This window comes from Sipha flava, unplaced genomic scaffold, assembly GCF_003268045.1.
Source record: "Sipha flava isolate LNK unplaced genomic scaffold, YSA_version1 134_pilon_pilon, whole genome shotgun sequence".
In the NCBI taxonomy this organism is placed as follows: domain Eukaryota; kingdom Metazoa; phylum Arthropoda; class Insecta; order Hemiptera; family Aphididae; genus Sipha; species Sipha flava.
This window is the reverse complement of record NW_020271760.1, coordinates 1,011,668-1,038,082: the sequence shown is the minus strand read 5'-3', so window position 1 is coordinate 1,038,082 and position 26,415 is coordinate 1,011,668. Positions and strand designations below refer to the sequence as shown.

At 33.0% G+C, this 26,415-nt stretch overlaps 1 protein-coding gene across 1 annotated transcript in view; it reads right to left on the bottom strand.

Annotated features, from left to right (window-relative positions):
- The window catches only part of LOC112679295 (cyclic nucleotide-gated channel rod photoreceptor subunit alpha), a 164,039-nt gene that overhangs the window by 92,647 nt on the left and 44,977 nt on the right, over positions 1 to 26,415 (bottom strand). Inside the window, exon 3 of the mRNA XM_025549043.1 lies at positions 2,355 to 3,157. Within this exon, the coding sequence (XP_025404828.1) occupies positions 2,355 to 2,556 (202 nt within the window). The 5' untranslated portion in view covers positions 2,557 to 3,157. The remainder of the gene's footprint in view (positions 1 to 2,354; positions 3,158 to 26,415) is intronic.

The following is a 26,415-nucleotide window of genomic DNA, read 5'->3' as shown; positions in this document are numbered from 1 at the left end:
AATAATAATAATAATAATAATAATAATAATAATAATAATAATAATAATAATATAATATACGATGTCCCGAATGAAACGGCATCGGAATGTGCAATAAATACGTGATCGAATATTTCTGACCTGCACGTAGTGTATATTATTTACAGGCACGATAGTCGACCACCACGTAGTGCATACGAGGTATATAATGTATATGACGACCGATTGTAGAACCGAATACTGATCAAATTGATGTTCGAAACGATAAATTATTACCAAAAGCAATGTGCGTTGTGTACCGGCAGTGTTAATGTTTTGTTGTCTTCGGTCGCATTACGAAAACCGTACGTACATTTGAATTACTTCTACGAGTCCGTTGACCAGTAAAAATATTTCAAAAACGAAATTATGTGACACGTGCATGTACGATCGAAAATAACGTTTTTAGCGGTTGAAAATTGAAATTTATTATACGCAAATAGTCTGACGGGTAATCGTTTCAAAACAATCTATAATCGAGGTATTTTTTTTTTTAGTAATATATAACACTATATCATTCTTGCGCAATATTGAAATACGAAGAAATAATAGAAAAAAATATTAGCTTAAAGTGCATAAAAACCCCGATTGTCAGAATATTTGTGATGATATCAGGATATGTTGAGACTGAATTGGTGAAAGGAGTTTTCTTCTCTTATATAAACACACTTTTAAACGACTTGCTTTAAAAGATTAAGTATCACTTTACTGAGAAAAAAAGAAAAAAACACTTGCAAAATAGCTGTTCTCAACTATTTATCCCGTTAGAAAAACTCTTGGGAAATACTATCAATAAAATATAATTGGAAGCATGTAGTTGAATATTCAGTTTATAACATCACGTAAATACTGATTAGGCAAAGTACAATTTCATCAAAAATTCCAGTCTCTATAACCCTACTGACTGTAATTGAACTTTAAAATGAATAAATGAATAATTATGTAATATTATTGTGCCATCAATTTGCATAAGAAGGCATAAGATACAATGAATGCAATGAATCAACGTTTTTTTTTCTTCTCGCGATTTAAGAACAAACCGATTAGATTTTACTGACATAAAATAATTTACTGTAACTTGCGATAGCATATAATTATTTAGTACACATATCTGCGAGAAGCTCGAAACATCATAAGCGGCAAAAATTAAATATCCTAAGAAAATATATAATACGCTGTGTGTAAATTAAAAGGTGTTAAATAATAACGATGACATTATCTAGTTGTTGGATGACATAACAAATAAATAAACGAATTGACACCACTCAGTTATTTGGAAATAAAGTCACAATGAAAAAATTTCAACAACACTTAAACTAGCCCTCTTTATTTTTCCATATATATATATGTATATACCTACTCACAAGATAGTTATGATTGACTCGATCAAGGCTTTAGAGAGTGCTGTGTATATTGTATCCACTTGAATGCTTTTAACAAAAGCATCACGAACAAAGGAAAGAATATCAATATTTTTTTACTGTGGGGTGACTTCACGCAAACTGTATTTATATAAACAATAATACTGATTGAAATTACTGTTTTGTATGTTATTTGCTGAAAAAAAGTTATCTATTTACAAGTTCTAGAAAATTGTGAATATATTGAGAATTTTAACGAATTAAAAAAAAAAAAATTATAATAACTTAGTCAAGTCATTTATAAAAAATAAATAATAATATTATATTATGTATTTATTGACGTTATTGTTGCTTATCGAATTTATGTTTATTATTTTATGTTTGCTCGTGAGCCATGTATACGTGATTGAGCGTTACCGTCTCTTAGTACGGAAAATAAACGTAAATTATAACTAAAACTGTTTACTATAAAAGAACAAGAAGGTCACATTATTTAGACTACTAAGACCCATTATTTGAGACAATAAGATCATTCGAGAATCGAAATATCAATAAGACCTTTGTTATGCAATTTCAGACTGAAATTTTCAGCAGGATCTCGAAATATTTACACGAGTAATGTGTTTGTCCTATGATTAATACTTTCTAAAGAGACAAAGATGTCTCCATTTGGACGACCAGGTGACGTCACTAAATTATGATAATCAGGCCAGGTTTTGCAGAGTAATGTGAAGTCAAAAAAGAAAAAAAAACGGTTTTACTGTAATAGTAAACATTTTTCGATTTATGTCCGAACTCTACGAGACTAGTGAAGAAACTTATCTTCACCCTTGAAATCTCGTCCCAGTTCGACTAAATGTTCACCCTTTGAACACCTTTAGATGACCCGTATAATAATAATAACATGCGTGCGCGATGATTGCGCTCGGCATGCACTTGTGGAAAAAAAGAAAGAAATTTGGATGGAATAATCACCTGGCACTATCCTGGGCCCGTTGGCCGTGGCCAGACCGGTGCCGTAGGTCACTTGCGACGGCGTGGCGTTGGACGACACGATGCTGATCTGCTCGAGGTCGGCCGACTGGCCATGGTGCAGCAGCCGCGTGCTGCTAGTGGACGTGGCCGGTTGTGCGTCCGCGGACTCTCGCCGGCCCGCGATGCTCTGCACCAACCTCATGGCGGCGCGCGCGGACGGCGATGCGCCGGCACCGGTGCTGCTGGCCGTCGCGGCTGTGGCCGCTGTGGCGGCGGCGGTGACGACGGCGACGGCGACGAACCCCAAGCCCGGTGACAGCAACTAACAACGGCGACAAACCCGACCGTGGTGCGCGGTAGTAGTGGCCGCTGGAACAGGACCGCGGTAGCACGAGCGACCGCCCCGACCGCCCGGACCGCATGATGACCGGCGCGCCGGCACGACGGTATCACCACCGCCAACCATTGTTTGCACCACCGTCGCGGCCGGCCGCGATCATATTACGCTCGTCGCGGAACGCGGCGGCGGCCGTCGGCGTCGATGGGCCGGCGCGCACGAGACGTCTCGTTGTCGTCCACGTCGTCACCGCGGTCGTCGTCGTCGCCACCGTCGCCGCCACCACCGCCGCCGCCGCCGACCGTTTCTGATCCTGTGCCCGGCCGGTTGTCTTCGTCGCTCGTCCCACCCGGATCCGCACTGTGAATGTTCAACACGCGTACCTCAACGGCGCGCACATTGATGTCTACGATCGCTCCTACAGCCGTTCAACCGCTGCTCAACAGACGCCAACGGTGCGCGTGACCTGCAAACGATAACATTCATCGATGAGTGGGGGAATAAGAAAAAACATATAAACCAGTGATAAGAGTTTCAATGCTAAGCGATGAAGAATCAAAGCCGATTGGATAGGAAAACAGGACAACGCGCTTGCCGGAATCATTTTACGATATAATAATAAAACGTTTGTTCCCCGCGGGAATTTCTAACAGTTCGTTCTAACGCTATTGTCCGCCGTCAGAATCGTTTTAGTGGATTTCCTAGGATATAGCCTTGGGCATGGACTTGGTCTCTGCACTTGATACAAGGACTGTGCCGATGTTGAAGAAAATATTATGTTCGTCGAGCGAGCAACACAACAGTGTTTTTTTCAAAGCGTAAATTTTGATGCGATGTGTAACAGTGCCGGATCCAGAATTTTTTTTTTTCATTTTTTTTTCTGGGGAGGGGGGTTGAAAAATGTTTTCTCTTGTGATATTTTTTATAACATTTCAGTCAGTGATTGATAACGAAGAATTAAGATAATAGTAAGTAATATAATACATTAATTTAAATCTTAGATTACTGTTTTCTTGTATGAATAAAATTACAAATTTTATACTTTCCCTCATACTTTATAATATTTTTCCTGATTTTGCAGGGGTTTTAACTCCCTCCTCCCCCATTGTATCCACCATTGATATAAGCACCCGATCACAGCTTAGAACAATGGATGTTCGAACGACAGATGGAGATGTAACACACTAACGTATACGTTGAGATACTCGTGCAATGACCACCAAAATATTTCCGCTGACATCATGCGCGTGACCGTTGACCGTCGACGTCGTGAGACGCGTCTCTCATCAGCTTTAAGATATTGTATTCGATATTTATGTTGATTTGGTTACAAACGGAGAAGTGCTAGGCTTGCATAAAATAACCCAATACTAATATACGAATGGCTTAATTTGACTAAGATTCGTTGACATTATAAAAATAATCAATACCAGACAGTAAGCTGGGTTCGACGAATAATAAACATTAACACCGTTGCATTAAGATTTGACCCTCGAGCTCATTTCAAAAGTTGGACGGCCACTGGCAGTTTACCCACTGCGGCCAGCGAGATGAGAGCCACGCGAACGCCGTTACTAAGCCTTCCTATTTGTCTGTTGAGTTCAAATCGTTTTTATCTTAACAATAGCAAGGAGGGATATTTAATATTGGGTTCTGTACATTATTACTGCAGAGAATTCATGATGTGCGTAGCGTCATGAAAGTTTTCAAGTATTCCAAAGATGTGATACAATCCTGATATGTTTTACGCGTGTACATAGGAACTAAATCACGTGTAGTGTAATGTTCTGGAAATCCGTAGACCATCGGTGGGGGTCATGTCTATGTTTATATGCTGATACATTGTCGACCTGACCGAAAGCGATGACAAAGTTGGACAGCGATAACTATACAGAATACACTTTACGATCCATACAAATGTTTCAAATTGTCGTTTAAGTGAGATGTTTTCGGAATCCAGGCACTCTATTTTGCAGACAACTTACGTGGGATTAATTATGCGTTTAATTATAATGGACCTAGTGATTCTGTCAATGGTTTTATCTTTTAGATATATATATATATATTACGGGCAAAGTATACAATGCCCAGGCATTTTATATATTGTTTGGACAGTATATAAAATTCCCTTCGTATATTGAGTAATATAGATAACGGATGATATGATTTAATGAAATATGATAAATCGTAAAACATAGTTAAAATAAAGTCAAATTATTATCTAAAAATTATTATCTGTAACTAGTTTGTTTGTTCTTATCGTATTTTTACAATGGGGATGTCCGCTTTTCCAAATATTATACGCATGTACGTGACATAATATATTATTACTATATTTACTGATTTATAAGTTATATTATATGAAGTTGTAGTGATTATCGTGCAGTCGGCCTTTTACCTTTTTTCAAAAATGAACTATTTAGTAAGCGTGAATCGTTTGTATAGTGCAGATTAATTCATTCAGTGCGTACCTAACTACTTTTCGAATATGGAAAAGTTTAGTGAAGATTTAAATAATTTTTTTTTTTAAAATAAAAAAAAGGTTCAAATACTTCATTTTTTACCGAGTTAAAATTTGATCAATTAATTTTACTTAAAAATCAATTAAAAAACAATTCAAAGAAAAAGGAACCAAATGATTATAAACTTTTAAAAAAATATGACGTGTTAAAAGTTTCTGATGTTAATAAGTTAATTGTACCAATATCTGAAAACAACGAAATTAAATATTATATACATCTATCGATTGGACATGGTGGACGAAACAAAATGGAACACGAGGTAAATACAAAATATAAAAATATCACCAGAGATATGATTATGCTATACTTAAATAGTTACAAATCATATAAAAGAAAAGGAAGTACAGCTAAGAAAGGATTGGTAGTGCGATAAATTATATCTACTGAGATGAATTAATCAATAATATAAATACATGTCATTATTCATTGATATATCATATTTCATTAAATCATATCATCTGTTATCTATATTGCCCAATATACGAAGGGCATTTTATATATTGTCCGGATAATGTATAAAATTCCCGGGCATTGTATAAAAAATGCCCAAATTGTATACTTTGCCCATAACATATATATATATATATATATATATATAATTGTAATTGAATAGATTGAATGGTTTCATTTTAAATGTTACTATATTATGGTCGTTGATATTTCACGAACACAATAAAATGGCTGGCCAACTTTGATCACTGTAGGTTTTGCAGCCGAGTGACCGATTATTTTATATTGCTGTTGACGTGTATAAACGGATTTTGTCGAGTTATCGTGTGCAATAGTATATGTTGTATTTGTATGATAGTATGAGTTTCGACTGTCAATCGCCACGTACATAAAATTATTTAACTAATTATTGTAATGTTATATTAATAAAAATAAAAAAAATTATACAGTCCATAAAAATTAAATTCGTACTTTAACAATTGTGCTTGTGATAATTCACGAAAACAGGCAAAATAAGAGTAAAACCCGTCTGACATTAGCTTCGTCATTGGTTGGAATTACATTTGAAGATATCAGCCATGTTGTAATAGGGCTACTAAGTAGATTATAAATAAAGCGTTTATACATTTATATCAAAAGAAAATCCAATAGATTACCAAGAGATTATGTACTTGATGTAATTATTATTCTATATGTCTTTATCAACAACATATTAGAGCACCACGGAGAGATAAATATACAGTGAAAAAAAAAATGAAAAGCTCACAATCATAAAATTATTGAGAAATAAATATGTTTACATTCCACCTTGAGCAATTTATAATAATTTTTCATAAACAGAAATCTGTTACAGTTGATATCTCGCTAACAGTAAGAAAGTTATAAATAAATAATATTTATACAGTTATAAATGTTACAGTAAATAATTTTGTTATTTCCATAATAAGATATTCGTATATATATTATGTAAAACATTATTTTTTGCTTTTACGGAGTTAAAAAGTGTAATTTATAGTATCATAAAAATTAGACAATGACCCAGACTTATTTTTGTAGTTTTGATCATCAAAATATCATTAATTTATGTTTTTTGAAACATTTGTATAATCATAAGAATTTAATATTTAAAAACAACTTAATATTTCTTTTTTTTTTCATTCATCTTTTATAATTAATTATAATTTAATTGTTAGTTATTGTATTTAATAAAACAAAAATAAGATGTTATAATTAATACAATCACGCTGTTCTCTTAAAATGATAAAACTTAGAACATTATATATCCATTGACCTACATAGAACTGACTAAACCATGAACATTTCATTTTTAGAACCGTATTTATATTTTTGCCGTGAAATTTTTTTTTTTTTTTTTTTAATTGCTTTTAAATAATAACCATTATTCAGATTATAAACCTACTAAAATTGTTTTTTGTTAAAAGTAATTGTTAAATGTTATGATTTTTCGTTAGAAAATCAAATAAATATCGAATGTTTTACAAAGAGGGAATAAGAAAATGTAATAATTATTAAAACACAGAACAGTATATGCTATGTTAAAAGTATTAAATAAAATAAATACAATTCAAATAATTTTTAAGTAATTTCTTTTTTATTTTATAACTTTCTACTAATTCATATATTTTTTTTATTTTTGCGTATTCAAAATTCCAATAAGAAAAAACATTAATCATTTTCTTTAAAAGAGGGAAATTGATACATTTTGTAACTTTAAAGGAAAATTGTCATAGTCAGTTACTTATGAGTTTTTTTCTTATTATTAAAACAAGAAATAAACTATACGTATTTTATTATTTTTCTTTTCAGTATTCTAAAAAAATGTTGGATGATTGATAAGGCATACGAATTCGTAAATTTATTATATTTTACCGAATCGTTGTTCTGATACGTGATTATTATTCAAACGTATTTTTATGTCTAAATAAAAGTAGACTTTAGACAGTCAGTTTTATATGATTAAACAATATTGTTATCCATGTAACATTAAAAACATTTTCCAACAAACAAGACGGGTAAGTATTTCGAACATATTATACAAGTTTTCAATTATGACGAATCTGGTGTTTACGAGAACCACTGTTACCTGAGTAGAAACTACTCCATTGCCAAATCGACCATCTCGCGGGTGCGGTTCCCAGATGGTGCTTTTAGGCAAATTAAAAACGAAAGAATTTATTACGAAAAATAAAACTAACCAACTCAATTTAAGTATTTTGTTGTGTTTTTTTTTAAAATTAATTTAATTTTTTTTTTTTTTTTGTTAATAATATACACTGGATTGAAAGTGAAAATACAAAAATACGTCGTACAATATATTTCGTACGATATTTATGTAATAGAAGTACGTCGGTAGCTTATTATTTTATGTTTATATATATATATATATATATATATATAAAATAAAAAATATTATTACAGTATATTATCGATGGAAATACATAATCAAAAATGTGTTTATAAACTATACTAAATCGTCATTGGATATAAGTGGATATAAGCACTGTTAAAAAAGTTCTTGTGATTTCGTAACGAAAGAAATATATCACTTTTAATCACCTTCGTTATGAAAAAAACATTCTTACCGATATAAATTAACGACACACTTTAACAATATACAAATTATTTAACACAAAAACATATATTATGATATATTAATTTTACGAATACAAATAAATCAAACTTATGAACTCAATTTAATATTATATTACTAATATATATATATATTCTTTCTGAATCTAAAATATCTTCTTTTTTTTTTTAAAAAAAAAAAAAATGTACATAGAAATGAGAACTTTTATTGTAATTTCTGATTGTCAAATCAACTATCATTATAATCCATAAGATTGAACATATTTTTTTTAGCAGTATAAAATTATCCAAATAAATCGATTATTAGACCGACAAAATTGTTGCTTTACTTAAAAGGAAACAATAATATATTGAAACCTATCACTGAAGACTTTTCAAACCTTCAATCAAATCTTCCACACTAGGTTTCGCTTGAGATTGGAAAATGGCTTCGTTTTTCAATTATCCATTTAGTTAGACTAAAAAGAAAAATTTATGCTCAAGTAATTTAAATGTATTATTAAATTATTACATCGGTGTAAATGAACTAAATGAACAGTATTTTTATACTTTTGGCTCTTTTGTTGGAAATAATTTATTTATATGCAACGCGATTCTGATTAATTTGAAATCGTTTCGTGTGGAAAATATTTTCAAAACTTCAAAAAGTTATAATGAAATGAGTGTCAATATCAATCAAAAAATGTAGCCTTTTTGAATTTTGTATCAAAAAAATATATAAAAGTATTTTTATTTATTTTTTTTCATTATAAAATATTAGATGATTTTTTTTTTACTTTAAATGATTATTTTGCCCAGAAGCCTTATAGAATTTGAACAAATGGTCAGTTGGACATGAAGCCAAACGACAATATGGCTGCTGCAATGGTACGGTGTACCTTGTTCGTTAATTTGTATATCATTGATTCAACCGTTTTACGGTCTCGAAAATGCTATTCACTTGAAAATTGTAAACATAAATACATGTGTATATATGTGTAGACATTTGGAATTTCGCAACAAGTTGATAAGTGATTTTGCTTAGTGAACGTAACGAAGATTTGAAACTGAAATGCACAGCGATGAATGCCAAATACTCGACGAATTGACGTGTGCGAATTTAATTGTATTTACTCTGTGACAACTGAAACTCGGCTAAATTTTAATTCAATGATAATACTGTTTACCCAACTAATTAATACGCATAGTCTGTTAGACTTATATACGTGTGACCGTTCACCGAATACTAATACCCATACGTCTATATACGTCTATTATTTGTTTTGTGTAGGGATTGCATTCGAAATACACAAATGTATACATCAACAATGTTATAATAATACCATAATTAAAAACCCGAAATCATAATACTATTACATCAATAAATAATAATATATAGTACTGTTAATCGATGGTGAAGAAAAAAAAAAGATTATTAATCATGGTTTATGCAAACGTATTTCATAATAGATATTATGTGATAAAATTATAAAGTAAGTATGCGTAAACATAACATTCGATAGGTAAGTAAATGATGAACACGTCCTAGGGGTTTGTATTAGTATCAGGTATTTGAAATAGTACATGGCACATGGAGATGACGAATCTATAACACGGGTCTACGATATCAATGACTTTTCATTCTTCGAAAAAAATTGAATATTACACATGTATTTTTTTCGAATAGTATGTTTGCATAAAATATTATGCAAGATTAAATAGCTTTAAGTATTAATGTAATAGTAATTAGCTGGTTTTGATGTGTACATTTTCAAATTATTTTATTCTGTCACGACGAAGGTATAAATATATATTTTTTTTACACTCAAATAAGTTAAGTGGCATACCAGAATACAAACTCAGCAAGACTATGCTCCGCGCATATGTACATACATAAGCATAAATGTAATAAACGACAACGTTACCATTACAATGTTTTACATAAATCGTCTACGAAACAATAATCGTTATTACGTCGGGTACAGATTCACCCTCACGTACCCTTAAGCCTTTTGATGGATGTAAGTTATTTAACTTTTAAAATTAACTGGGTAGCCAACAACACCAGAAACTAACCAATAAATCATCCCGACAAAATAACATAATAGCTTTAAACGCTTTAAACAAATATACATACCAATACGAATTATAGTAGTTTCTAACTATAACTTTCGTATAAATATATAGAGCGTTTTACCGGAACGTAACGCATAACGTTGTACTTATACTTAGACTCTGGAACACTACGAATAATACACAGGATGTGGTTTGAGAAAAATGATCACATTTAATGATTTATATTTGATCGATATACATTTATTTAAAATATTTTTTTATTGAAGATTCTGATTTCCGTAACAAAATATCACACGACATGGTTGTAAACTATAAATTTTAAAATTTTATATTTTTGAATAATGTAGAAGCATTTTTGTAATTTAAGAGAAAATGGATTAATATTATAAAATGTGAGCTATTTATTTTTATAAATAAAATAAGCTAACTAAAAATAAGATTAAAATTGTATAGTCACAGAACATTTCCGGGAAAAATCCGCGTTTTAATTAAACTCGATCGATCAGTAACTATAGATTTGTTCTACAAAATATTATATTTTAATTTATGCAATATTTTATTCCGTTTTGGTCAAGTTTGTAAACTATTTTGGAACGTTTACTTTCAACACGTCTCCTCTAATATTCCTCTCAGGTTATTACTTAACAATTATTATAGAGTTCCAAAACAAGCTATGATTGACAATTTTTAATAACTTAAATAATGGTGTATAAAATATTAATTTTTATTAAATTATAGATAAATAAATAGTTTTTTAATATTACCGCTGAATTTGTCATATACGGTTACATTGATTAATTAAAAACATATAAATGTATAGGAATTATAATTTTTACATTTTCATAAGTATCTATGGGGTTTTATGCAGAGAATAAATACATTAGTTTATTTTCGAAATGTTGACGCAATATAAAAAAAAAAAAAAATACTAAAAACAAATACACAAGTAAGATTAAGTCAGCCGGAACAGTTGAATTCGTTGGTGAACTGGATGAACCCATTCAAGTGCATTAGGTGGTAAATAAATAATAGTGTTTTAAAATGTCGTCTTGTTATTTATAAATAACATTTTCTTTGTTTAACGAATTCTCTTGGATAATATACAATACATGTATTATATTATAATTGGATGATATGAATCATCATAATACTGTGTTACGAATTTAAAAACGTTTTGAATAATATACATTTTTTTTCACTCATATGAAAGAACCATTCATTGCTTTGAAACATTATTAAAAATATTATAAAAGTAATTTACTGTGATTGTGTATGTAGACCGCCGGAAAAGGTCAGAAGAAGCCATACCCAGATATAGTTTGTTTTATGTTTAATACAATTAATAATAAATAATTTTACTATTATTTTTTTTTTATTAAATAATGCTATTACAGAATAATACGGACGTTCGCTATCACAGATTCTAACAATAAGTAGAGGCTTAATGTTAAAAATACGTAAATTAATGAATTGTTCAAAAAAAAAAAAAAAAAAATGGTTACAAATAGGTCTCTTTAGAAATCCTATTCGATTCGCAGTAATTCGTATGTTATGAGTAGTTCTGAATCGCAAACAATCTCCGAAGTCGACCATAAAGTGCTATTGAAATATTCTTTTGGCGGAACTGAGTATTGCATTTTTCGGTACAAAACTCTAGTATAATTTTCTGCAAAAGCACCATAACTGTACTTCCAATCCTATAACCGCTCGATGAATATTTTACGCAAACAAATGAAGTGCAACGCGATTGCATACCTACATACAACTATACCACGATATCGTGTCAAGCGAGCTGTTATTATTTTTAACAGCGCGAACTGTGATCGTTTGATTTACACGGAAAATAAGAGTGGTTTAAAATCAATTTTCTCGGACAAACGGTATCATTTGTCGAACTTGTCAAAAGAAATAGAAAAAAAATCGCCCATTTTCCACGTCAAATATAATTGTACACCGCACAAGAAAACGCCGCCGATTGCGCCACAAAAAATCGGTGACATAGCACGCAGTCGTGTCGTTTCGAAAAACACTGGTACGAGCCGGTAAGATTCAGATAATTCGATGGTGGCACTCGATGGTCGAAGGAGGGGGAGCGCAGTAAGGTTTTTAGCACCCCTGAGTTAAATTTTGTATTACTGTTTTTTTTTCAGATCTATATAATCTATAGTAAACACAGTTAAATACCATTTCATTTTATTTTCAGCAATTTCAGTAACCCCAATATTTGGACTGTAGTTGCGCCAATGGGCACGGTTCTGAGGCGCTTTCGTGCCGGTGCCAGGTAAGAGTGGAAACCGTGCTTTTGAAGGCCAAAAATTCGTTGATGAGACACGTATTTTGTTATAACGCACTGCATTCACGACTGGCCGACTGTTCGCGTTTTTCTGATAATCACGTTATGCGGACGCAGGCGTGTACGAACGGTTTATGGCCATGCCTGGAATCCGACCCGTGTAGGCGAGAGTGCGTTGGACGAGGCCGAGGGTAGCTCGGCACGGCGTTGACGGCGATGGCGTGGAAACGGAAAACCTGAGGCTCTCCGAACTCGGAAGTCATTCGTACCGGTTGTACGGACGTATCGTTTTATGAACCGACGTTGCGTTATGGGTCGAAAAGCAAATTTTCCGCTTAAGATCGCTTTGTAAGAACGGATTTCGTCGGGATCGTCGCCGTAATAACTAAAAACTGATTTCCGGATGAAGATCAATAACACAGCACACGAAATGCAATATTTTACTCGAAAAATCCAGTAGTGATTTCCGAATACAAACGATTTCGAAAATATAATATAAGTAATGTTGATATACAAACACAACAATTTCGAGCACAGGTGTACCACTTAGTCCGGCTTGTGAACCGCGCGCGGTTACTAATTAAAATGTACGTTATCGTTCTGTCACACCGAGTCAAGGTCTAGACAGTTTGTTGAAATGTGCGCGCGTGTTTATCGCGATCGACGGTCGTGGACATTGATAGGCAAGGGCAACATTCGTTTGTCGGTTCGTATTGATTTCTATTAGTAAGTGCGTAAATCACATCGAAGGGATACGACGAAACGTTCGGAGTGTAGATGGACGAGCAGCGGCAGCGGTGGCGGCGGTGGTAGTGGTGACGACGACAAAACGGGTGACAGAGATCCTTTTAAAGCCACCAGAACCTATTTGGAAATTAATCAAAAGCTCGAGCGGCTTCGAGTAAATGATGTAGACCAAAACGGCTAATGACCGAAGCGTTTTCTGGATAAAGTTAAACGTTCGGCGCACGGGTCATTTTTCATTCAAGATTCTTGGAGCCTGCTATCGACGAAACAACTATTCCCTCCCACATGTCTATCTACCAACGCCACTATCGCAGCGCTAGGAAGACAGAAAAAAAAAATAAATGAATAAAAAAAAAAAACCACCTTTAACCCGTCCTGCGAAGTCTCCCCTCTGCCACGTCCATAACCAAACGGTATTGATATTTTCATTCAAAGTCTGCGCACACGATCCCATTGGTCGACGAAAAAATAAAGAAAACATGTTTTTTCCCCAATCATTATGTAAAGTGCCATTGCATGTAGTAACTACAGATTAACTGTTAATCGTGATTCGTAATACGCATTGTTCGTCGACCTTGAGCCCTGTTGGGGAGAATTAAATTTTGTTTTTTCTCTCTCTCTTTCGATTTCGCAGTCGTATTGTTCAATATAACGGTATGTACCTGCACCTGAGGTATGATTTTACTCGATAAAATGGAGATTTCGTTTCGGTTTCAATCGAACAGAGGTTCGCAATACGTGTTTTTAATTCTCTTTTGTTGCTCAAGTGTTTTTATTTTCTCATTAATAGTAACTTTGTACAGCATATTGTCTAATCGGAATATCGATCTGCACACACTGCTGGGACGACAACGTAACAACGGCTCAAGGGAGTCGTATCCGCGATCTCTTCGCACCCATACACTTGCAGTTAGCCATAAAATATATATATATATATATATATCTTTCGCGTCGGTTGAACGCGAAAACTTAATGAGAATAACAGTCCAAACAACCGAATGCGTTCGTGCACGCGAGTGCACAACGTGCAGTACGTATATATACATATATATGTACGTAAGATATTATTATTGTGCGTTACGATATTATATTACAGACTACGTGATATTACGGGTTTCGGGTTGTTTATCAACTCCGAAGACGCGTTTGCGGTGGAATGATTAATAACCCGATGACGGCCTAAAACCGCGTATAAGCTAGAGACTGGTAAATACCATGCTAACATATACACGGAGAGTTATTGATAATTATTTGTGTCGCAGTGCACGCCTTCTTCTTCTGCAGTCTTCAGCCCAACGATTGGTTTGCAACAGTTAAGTCCACGTCTACGATTACCATATCTACCATATTGTGTATTCTGTATAACGTCTTTACACGTCGTCTCGAGTATCAAGCGTATCTTGGATCGCCGTCGCACTACACGATATACTCATAATTTCCGCAACCGTGTGTTAAGCAACACCTCCGACCATCATTCAAATGAGTATTGAGTGTACTGGATAATTTTTATCGATATTTTTAAATCTTCCAGCTATCAAAATATACAGTAGTACCAACCCGCGCATTGACGTCATATTACTATGAACACATCGTACAACTAATTCCTCAATGGTTTATTTGTAGTGACGTAACTCAAACGTATGATAAGAGGACATAGTTTTAAAATATTATTGATAATAAAAAAAAATAAAATAAAAATAAAAGATAAATCAAAACACTGTCCATTCTCATAATTATTAATTTACGGAAGATTGGCCTTATAAAGTAACGCCCTTTGAGGCATTCACGGCTATTTGCGTCTAGTCATTGCACCCTTCCCTAATCACGTCACCGATTATTATACTGTATGTTCGTTTCGATGGCGAAATACAACATGAAACGGATCCAAATAATAAGATAATTCGCGAGCAGTCGGCAGAGTGCCGTTGTAATGCGTACACAGATCAATAATGTCAAGACGCGAAGACGTGGTGTTGTTCACACGGGGAACCATTTTCGTAACGGACGTACTAAGATACATATTTAATCGTCGACGGATAATGTACGTACGTGTTCAACCCTGTATGGTTATGTCCCGGCAAAATCTTATAGGGGATGGATTCTCTTGAAATAATTATAACTCTCATACAATTTTGGTACGGTTGTTTTATCACGGGGGTAAGATTATCATATTCAAGGATTCTGAAACCAAACCGAAAACAACCGGTTTCGGAATTGAAACTTTGACCAAATTATAGTAACCTAAACGTTAAAACGGAACGTCCCTCGAATTTTTGTTTTTAACTTTAGGCACATCATTATGTATTTTATGTTTTAGAAGAAAACTTTTAATTAATATAATATATACGGTCCATATTTTTCCAATAAAACCTTATTTATTTTGGTCTGATGATAAAACGCAAACATGCATTTCAAGAAAAAATAATAAGAAGAAAATAAGTTCTTCTATCATTAAAGTACAACACGAATATCCAGAACAGCTATTGGTTTAGTATAACAACATTACTTAGATACTTTGTTTTTTGGTTGTATTTGAGGGTTAAATGCAATGATGTAAATTGTATAATACATAGTGTATAATATTGTATTATACAGGTGCATTATACGTCATGTATAAAAAAGTGGTATAAGAAAAAACACTGATAATTGATAAATGGTAGATAACAGTGATAAATGATAACAGTAATAAAACGACAGAGCACGGCCACACAAGTAACATGGTTATTGGTAGGTGGTTGCTGGTCGGCATCGATCATAGAAAAGAGATTATGAAAAATAAGCATCATTGTCCATTATAAGGAACTATTCTAGCCATAGACCTATTAACTAAAGTTCCATGATTCTAGTCGAAATATTTGTTAACTGTAGTGATACGTGCGATAAGTGCTAAGTCATAAAACATAATCATAGACAGTAGACCGCAGTATAATATTATACTAAATTCTATTAATTATATTTAATTACCTACAAGTTATAAGTTACAATTAATTGAAGTTCCTAAACGGTAGTTACTTGTTTTTTTTTTTACTATGAATCGAACTACTCGTAATAATGTTTAACATTGTTGATCCTCCATTCTTATTACACTCCGGCAGTTATATATTTCACAATTATGTAAACACCATAACATTTTTTGTAAAATTCTGTATTATAAACGTATAATACATGTATAATACACGAATTATATAATTAAAATATAAAATACGGCATTTTTATATCTCTGGTTAAATTTATCAAAATGTGTACAATAAATCATCTACTGAACGATTGCATTTGATACGGAATTTAGTTCCTAAATCTTCATTTGCTTACATTTGTATTTAGTAAGTAAAATAAACTTGTGCTTTTATAAATTAACCGAATTTGATTATAATCGATAAAGTTATTCATGTTTTATAAGGCTAAAAATAATATTACTTACGATGTTGATAAAAAACGAGTTTTTTCTGTAAAATTAAAACTAATTAATACAAATTATGTATGGTAATATAATTAGTTTCCTATATGTAGACATGTATTCAATGTATTGTTTATATAATTTCAGCCTTTAGCAGATCTAAATAAACAACTTTAAAGTTGTAATTTGTAATTGTAATTGTTCACGGTTTTTTAGAACTTTTAAGAAAGTCAGCTATGTGACATACTATGCACATTGTAAATTATGAATATAATAATAAATTATGTTCTAAAAAGGTTTAAATATATTTGTAAACAAATTGATTGCTATTTTTTTTACAGATTACATCAAGAGAGAGATCGATGTATTCTTATTATTTGTAAGTATTTAAAACCAACAGTAATTTCAGTAAATACGATTATAATACTAGAATATTGTAATATAAATCTATTATAAATAAAAAATTAAATAAAACTGTTATTTGAAAGTTCCTAGACGATGACGTTAATTAATTAATATTTATGACTATATATCCTTGAAATTCATCGATAATAACGGTTAAGATGCGTAGTATTAATGATTTTACTTAAAACTCATCCAATGTAATTGTATTAATTTTTAACTAATGTACTGCGTTTTTCTGCGATAATTTAATTTTTAATTTTATTATTTTTTTGTAAAACATAATTAAAATTCGGTTTAAGGTACACCGAGGAACGAATAAATTTACATACGTTATTCATTAATTTTGGTTAATATGCATGATGTTAACTTTTAATTTGAATGAAATTTTAGTGAAAAAAAAAAATCAATCGAAATTTTCATCAAATACGATACACGAATTGAATAGTTAAAAATAGTAATGAGTAATAAATAACTCATAGGTGATTTATGTATTTTTTTCCCCTTTGATTTTCGAAATGAATGAGTCTCGGCAACACGCGACTATTGTAATTTGCAAAACTTTTATTCGGGCACTTAAATTTATTGTTTAGAGACCCAGAAACTCTACTGAGTAATCCGTTTTCAATGCGATACGCGAGATCAAATCAAACACCATGCCGCCGACGTTTCTGCCATTCGTTCTGTCCTTTGTGAATAGATTTTTTCCCGCAACGCTTATATAAGTTATGCGAATGCTATTCCAAAGTAACAGCGCCACCATCAGCGTAATTCATGCGCAGACTTTACACGATTGTTTATGATTTTGCGTTAAATCATATTCCAGTGATACACTTAGTGTAAACGCGATTTTACAGTAGACTCGCGTATCGGAATTACAACCATAAATCAGTTGGATACATTAATTTTATGCGTTACTCGTGGCTAGCGTATTATAATATAATAGTGCTGTGGTAGTAAGCTAATGATAGTTTTTTGCATTACATTATTATCACAACGTTCAGTGTATTAGTTCGATTTTATATCCAGGCACGTACATTCATTATTTAAGAGGACGTTACACCGACTATGTTCAGTGGTAAAATCACGTCCACGAAAAACATACGAAATAGCATTGAAAAATAGTTATAGAGTAAAAACACTGATTATAAAATATGTAGAGAATAATATTTCGGAGGAATTCTCATCGGTTTTTTTTTCAAATTTTAACTACAAAAAAAGGTTTACAACTATTTTTAAAATTTAAAAAAAAAAAGGTTTTTGTGCCGTTTATATCAAGCTGTACACTTAGAATAATAATAAAAAAACCCTGATGAGAATCCCTCCAAAATATTGTTCTGTATACATTCTATTTTAAGTGTTTTTACTCTAAAACCATTTTTTAATGCCGTTTCGTTTATTTTGCGTAAACATGCTCATGTTAAATTTAATTTTTCATTGCAGTCATGTACTGTCACCTGCATAAAGTTGTGACGACAGCCTCGATTTTCCTCCACTAGGCCATAAAGTAAATTTCATTCACGACTGTACCACACAGTCGTAGATTAGTTATTAGCGATGATAGTCGCTTTTTGGAATAGATTATGCCGAATTTATAAAATTATTATAATCGGACAATTGGCAAAGGCGGGCGGGCGGCATTCCATCATTGACCGACTGGGAATCTCATTTGATTTGTGTTCAATCATTTTTGTAATACATAATATTATAAATACTACGAACATTATAATAATTTCATTTTTCAGACAGTAGGCATTTCAAAGTATCTATGCATGATTCGTGCCACAATAATGCAAGTACCTACTCCCACATTTCCCTATAGAATACACGCTATAAATTAAAATGGTATATTGCTATAAGGTAAAATTAATAAAATAGTTCAAAAAAAGTTGGAACTTATCTATATAATAACGAAATACACTTCAGTTGATCTCCTGGTATAGGTAAGTACATTTTTTTGATGAATAATCATCGCATATTTTTAGGAGTTATCACAATTTTTTTTTTAAAATACACATTAAATAAAAAAAAATTTAAAACACCGACGATTACTTCATTTTACACGAATTCAATTATTTTTTTAACTATATTGATAACCTATAACGATATGTTGGATAGGTATTATAGGTATATTTTAATAATTTTTTCGGGTAAATTCCAGAACTCACTTCCCGCTCATGACGTGTGATTTAATTATATTTCATTTATTAACCATATACGTGTATCTCGTAATGAAATTACTGAACGTATTAAGAAATCAAATGTTTAATATTTTTTGCTTTACGCAAACATACCAAGGTGTACCCAAGGGGTGGGAGGTGGGGTCCGGACCTCTTCTAATGGAATTTCTACATACTCAACGGTTTAATAGTAAATTGTATAATAATAATATATAGTGTATTTTAATTTTCCATTATCTTCATTATACAGAGTTTATGGATTATATAATATGCATATAATGTATAAACCATACTATAGAATATTAACAGTAATTTGTTGGTATTGAGTTTAACTATAATTATAATTAGAGAATAGCTAAAATAAAAAATTTGGACACCCCCCCCCCAGCATAAAAAATTCCTGGGTACGTTCCTGATACGCACAAATATTTATGTTCACAGTAACTTTAAAATAGATTTAAGCGATCGTGCCGCGTGTTAGAAGTACACACAGGCAGTGGCGGACTGAATTAAAATTTTAAATGACGCAATTTCATATTTAAATATATATCACCACCCCCTTATCAAATTTTCGGAGAGTGGGAGGGGGATAATTTAAAAAATTAAAATATTAAATTAAAAAAAACTGATGTTAAATTTCTAAGTTTGTGTAAAATGCTAGACAATTTTGGGTGGGGGGAGGGTCGAACCCCCACAGGTACGGCCTTGAACCTAATGTCAAACCTCACAAATCCATGGGGCTATCCTCCACCTCTCGGTTTCCAAATTTACTCGTATTATGATACAAATTATACTTTCTACAATTATGTATTAGGTCCTGTTTAGGTTATAATAATTTATATATTACAATTTAAAATACATACCGTCAATACCAAATTAGTGGAATATGTTGTAAAAGTCTAGTACGCATTATTTACTTATAAAAAGTTATTATGTAATTCCACGCCATCGCCACTAGCACGGGGTGCCGGGTTGTATCACCCCCAATAAAAAGATGACGCAGCTGCGTCAAACTTGACCCCTTCAGTCCGCCACTGCACACAGGTATTAGCGAGCATTATGTAGGTACAATAATAATGGGTAATAGAATACGTTCGATGACGTTGAAACGAACCGTTCGAAACAAACATCGGTGGAATAATAATGTGCCTCTCGCGCAACTAAGACGCGCGGACCGTCACACTGGGCGTGGTAACAGTCTGCCGCGACGGCGTGGGTACGGCAAAAAACGCTGTTTCTGGGAGCGTTTGTTACGTTACATTTTGGTGTCCTCTTAATGCTATTATCGATTTGGAATACTCGATTACGCGACGGTACACAATATATATAATTGACTAATCTCACATAGGTTATTAATACGTATTTTTTTCAACGATCATTATCGTTCCCCGTTGTTTACGCGGACTGTTAGGGAAGAACCGATGCATACGCGAGTTAATCTGCACTGTCCATTTTTCCTTATCAGCTTCCCTCTTCCCTTTTCCCAACTGTGTATACATGTGAATTTTAATTACCTATTATATTAATCGTGTTATGAAACGCCGATAATTATTATTATTATTATTATATTTATATTATTATTATTTTATATCTCTGTATTATAATCTTTGGTCGCAATTGTTGCACCACATATTTATTGTAAAAATACTTTTGTCGTTCGTCGTTAGCCATTGAGGCAACTTTGTTATTTCTTATTCGTTGTCGTTTTTTCATTCGTCGTTCGGTCGCTATTGAAGCTTCTCTTCTCGTTTCGTTTTTTCTTATTATTATTATTGTATACCATACTTCTTTTTTTTGTATTCGCCACTGTAGCGAACAATTTACAATTATTTATTATTTTTCTCGCCATTGAGGTAATAATTATTTATTATATATACGTTTTGTTTTGATAAAAATAAAAACCTTACCATAATCCGCAATACACGAGTTACCAGCCTTTTCTTGACTCCGTTACCATAAGTGTATTTAGTGAGTTATTGAAGTTATATGTAAATTGTTTCATTCATCATCGTCAGAGTGCATGTCTATCCGTGATCGTCATTGTGTCTATTTGGTCCGTCAAAGCGTAAGACCGCTAGCACCCGGCGTGGTGTGTGCGAGGCCGTCCAGGTCACCTAGACCTTCTGAACAGTTACCATCGTCTTCTAGTCATCACGTAATTTTAAGTTAGTTTGTAAGGTGTGGCCTGAGTGTTTAATTTTAGTATTTCGTCCGATTTTTGTGTGAGCTCTGTGGTCATTGCATCAGACCAATTCGACCACAGAGACCTCCCCCCCCCCCCGATAACTTAACTCGTATTCCTCTTTCCCTTGTATAACTAAATTGATTCCGTTCCTTTATCGTCGTTGCCGCCGTCGCCGTCATTGTATCACTACAGCTGTCGGCCATTATAGTGGTCATCCAACTGTCCATTAAGTTGCCTACAGAAACGACACTCGGCGTAAAACTGTAGTGCCTACACACGACGCCGTGGTTTATAAATCAAAGGTGTCATTTTCTACTTTTTTTTTTTTTGGGTTTACAATTACGTAGACACCCGTGCTCGTTTATTTTACAGCCGATTCGTACACCAAGCTAGACAGAATTAGTGCATTCCGATATCAAAACTTTGGTCATAATACACTGCGATGCCGAGCATGTGAAATAAAATAGATAAGAAATAAAACTTTTATTAATTTCAATATTCTTTAACGTTCGAATTCGTCATTAATGAGATGAGGAGAGGGACTATACTGTATCAGAGTTTATCAACTATTTGTGTAATCAATGTAATGAAGTAAATATTCAAAATGGTTAAAACGTGTTGGAAATAGAAACATTGTTCACAAGTGCAAAAAATCTCGGGAAAAAAATGAATCGTAAAATGTATTTTGTTCGGTGACAATGTAGAAAATATGTTATATTTCCAGTATTTATTCGTACACAGAAAAGAAATATATACACCGGAAACGAATTTATGTTTATGCTAAATATTACACTTTTTTCCACGTTCGAAAAAGATTATTTAAAATGTTTGATGATTTATCTCAGCAAGTGCACGTTTTATTCAAAACACAAAATATGAATGACCTTTTATTACACGCGAGACGTGAATAATCACTTCGGATTTATTTTATTTTATATAAATGATTTTTATTCGAATTCAAGATGCTATTTTTATACCTTATTCATTATTCATTTCCGAATTTATATCAAACCATAATAATATTTCGATCACTGTGCTGCAGTGAAGATTTAATCCATACGCTTCCAGAAACAAAGCAATCGGTAAAAAATTAATATTGTTTTTAAATAAATGATTGACTAAGTAATTTTTTAAACGTTATCTACAGAAAGGAAAAATTAATTCATTCTCATCATGGTGAACAGTTATATTTTTAATGTCATCATGTGAAGAAATTAATGCGAATAACAATCCTAGCTACTTAGAATTTTAGTAGTTGTAATTTTTGGATATTCAAAAATTAAATATTTTAATTTTCTCGTCAAAGTCGCGATTGATAATGTTCATCCGATAAACGTCCAAAACTAATAAAACCGATTTGACAATTGTATCATAACTTACTTTATATTACTTTACGCTCGATTAAAATATTTTGTCCCCCCCCCCCCTTAAAACCGATATTTTAACAAATAAAATATATTTAATTTTACGGGCAGTATTACTTCTTAAATACTATCGATGTATACTTTGAACAAAAATTATTATCTAAATTCTACTGGTTAACCAATTCTAACTGTATACGTAAATCGTGATAAATTCTACAAGAAGAAAAAAAATTACTAGCTTGAATAAGATCAAAACGTTAGTCGAATAATCCGAAAGCTGGTGGAATCAAAACATACTTTTCGTATTATCACAGTTGAATGAACTTTGAAGTTTCTAAATAATAAAACAAAAACTATTATTTTTGCTCACACACACAGTTGAATAATGAAAAATTCTAATCGCATTTGTGATTGTTTATTATATGAGTATATATATATATATATATATTTTAAAATTAATTTAAAATCTTCTCGGTCTGAATTCGGCCATTTCCGTGCGTTTGCTACGAACTTGAGTGTTGCACGTGTGGACCGTGTGTTAGCGTTTCGTCAACATTCGTTACGTTTCAAAGTCATAGTCCGTGAACGGTCAAAGCGATAAATTAAATTTAACGAATTCTTCCGGTACAGATATTCGATAGTTACACTTCAGTAAAAATTGGAAGTACTACGATTTTGGTTCGGGGGTCGGGAGAGCATTGTTTTTCATCCGTTCATCTAATTTCCAATGTAGCCAAGTGATTGTGCGTAGGGCGTTTCGCGGCGAACACCTGATGTACGGGGACGTTTGTCGTCGGTGCGAAGGTACGAAGGCACCGCGCGCGCGTTCGCACGCGTGGAGCAAATTTACATAATATTCGCCTGCCGTAATGGATCGAAACCCGTCGAGTGTGTGCATAATAAAACGTTTGGAGTATATTGCCCCTATCCCTCTGCCCACATTCAACAAAATATGTATCGTCGTATGTTTACACTACAAAACTGTACGTCGTACGCAGAAAGCGCGCGATCATGACAAAACGTTCAGAGTGAAAAAAAAAACCATGCACATACACGGCTTACGATTGCTTCGGATGGATTCGTATGTTCCGAGCGGAATGCATGTATATTGATTTAACAATGATGATTCCATTTCTCTCTCTTCCTCTCTCTGAGCAAACATGTTTTCAATTAGTTTTAGATGAACCTGCGTATCAAAACTTAAGCACGAGATCGGAAATACGATGGCGCACTGCAGCGGAAGAAAAAGTAATTTTTCGTTTTTATCCGCAGCAATAAACCGTATACATACGTGTATATTGCGCGCATCCGGTATGAGAGAAAGACTTTGAAATTAACGATAAACTTTGTCAATTGTATATTACGAAACGTCGGTTAACAACGAGTACGTTTCAGCCTATTCATAAATTATCTGAATCGATAATTTGGTGTTTTCAATTTGTTTTGTTTATTATCTGCTTAAAGTATACGGACCCGTGTTAATTTCAGACCTCCTATACCTTGGGGGGAGATATCGTAAATCTTCGATGGAAGAGGTATGAGGTATGCTGTATAGGTGTAAATAATAAATAAATACATTTTTCCGGGAGGTATAGATTTCTCTTCGAGTGATAATACTACCCCTTCCCCCAGTATCACTCATGAAATAAACGCTGATACGGCATGTTTAATTTTATTGGTAGAACAACGTACGAATACGCTTTACTTCAAGATCGAAAAAAAATTTGAATAACAGATACCACGCGGACATCTCAACAATTGCGATAGCAATCGTACGAGCGATCCGATTTCTAGAGAAGATCGCGACGAGAGCTGGTACCAATTTCCCAACAACACCGAACGCGGTAAACACCGTTCGGCAGGCATACCACCATAGGCGCAATTTCAATACAAAAACTGAGGGTGGCTCTGTATTTATTGGGTATTTAATTTATATTAAAACTATAAGGATTTAATGAGGTGATTTTTAAATAAATACAAATAAAGGTTTCGATGGGGTTCCGGTTTTAAAATTAATTTAAATTAGGGTTTCGGTGAACTCGACAAAATGTGAATTGACGTTTATCGAGTAACATTGTTTTCATTTATATTTCATTACAGTTTTATACTCTAATATTCAAATGTCTGATGACAAAAATAAGTTTTTGATACATAAACACGAACATTATTTGAAGGTGCTAATTGTAAAATAGGTAGTGCTAATACTCCTTAAGCCCCCCTCCTATTTGCGCCTATGCATGTCATGATTATTGTTCGCGCCGCGACGGGCAACGGATACGGACCGGGAAACATTCGTACCGCCACTGGCTGGAAGTGACGCGATGAACGGGGCGTCGCGGAAGGCGTGTTCCGAATCGTCATCAATGCGATCTTACCAATTGCCGGGCACACGCTTCCGTTACCACGGAGAATAGCTGTTATCCGAACATTTATTATAAAGTTATTCTATGCGAGCGACCGGCGAAAATTAATTTCAACCGTATTTTAAAGACAACTCGATGGTTTGCCGCGATGACGTGAATTTATTATCTCGCATTGTTGTACGTTTGTACCGATTCTTTGGGTTGCGAGTTCCCGACAAAGCGAAGTGTTTATTGGTCGTACAATCACGTATTCATTTTTATTTATCTTACCCGTTGTGTGAACGTTCACAAGCGACAAAAAGAAAACCGCAACAAGGTTTTGTAATCTGATCGAACAGATCGTTTTCCGAAACTCTTACCGTAAGTATCGTTTCTATAAGGTGAAACAAATTATTGAAAAAAATAATAAAAATATTTCGATTTCTTTAAGACGTTCTGAATTTATTCTGAAGTAATTCTGTGTTTTTCGTCTTAGAACGTTTGTGTTATTTTTTTTTATGAAAATAATTTTTATCTTTAGAAATCACTAACGTTCTATACCAATTAGGAAACCGGCGGTCTTCGATCTTCGGACCGTATGCGGTTCACACGTCTCTTTTATATGGTCTACATTAAACTCCGAAAATTAGGAAATTTTAATGAATTTGATATTCATTTTTCGTATTGTCTGGCCCTTGAACTCTTTTCAATTTGTAAATGTGGCCTAAGGTTCCAAAAAGGTAAGGCCACTGTTCTTTACCGATCAACGACATTATGGATGCGATATCAACTAGATATATATATATATATATATATATATATATATATGCCGGTGGAGTACTTCGCGATATGTATAAAGTAATAACAGTTTATGTTTTATTGTAAACGTACAAATCAAATAGTGCTTCAAACGCGACTGATGGCTTAAAAAGATAAAAAATAAAAAATGTAAAAAGTATCGGAAAATCGCTTGGGGACAATACTACATTTATAATAAACGAAATAAAGTCATTGGTGTAATATATTATCCTATGATGCGCATCATAATTTTTGTTTTTATTACGCGGTAGCAATAACATTTTTTTGTGTCTCATTTTCAAATAATTTTCCTTCACGTTTTTATGATTTTGAATCATTCGCAGTCGAACCATCACGTGAACGCGACAACAATACCGTT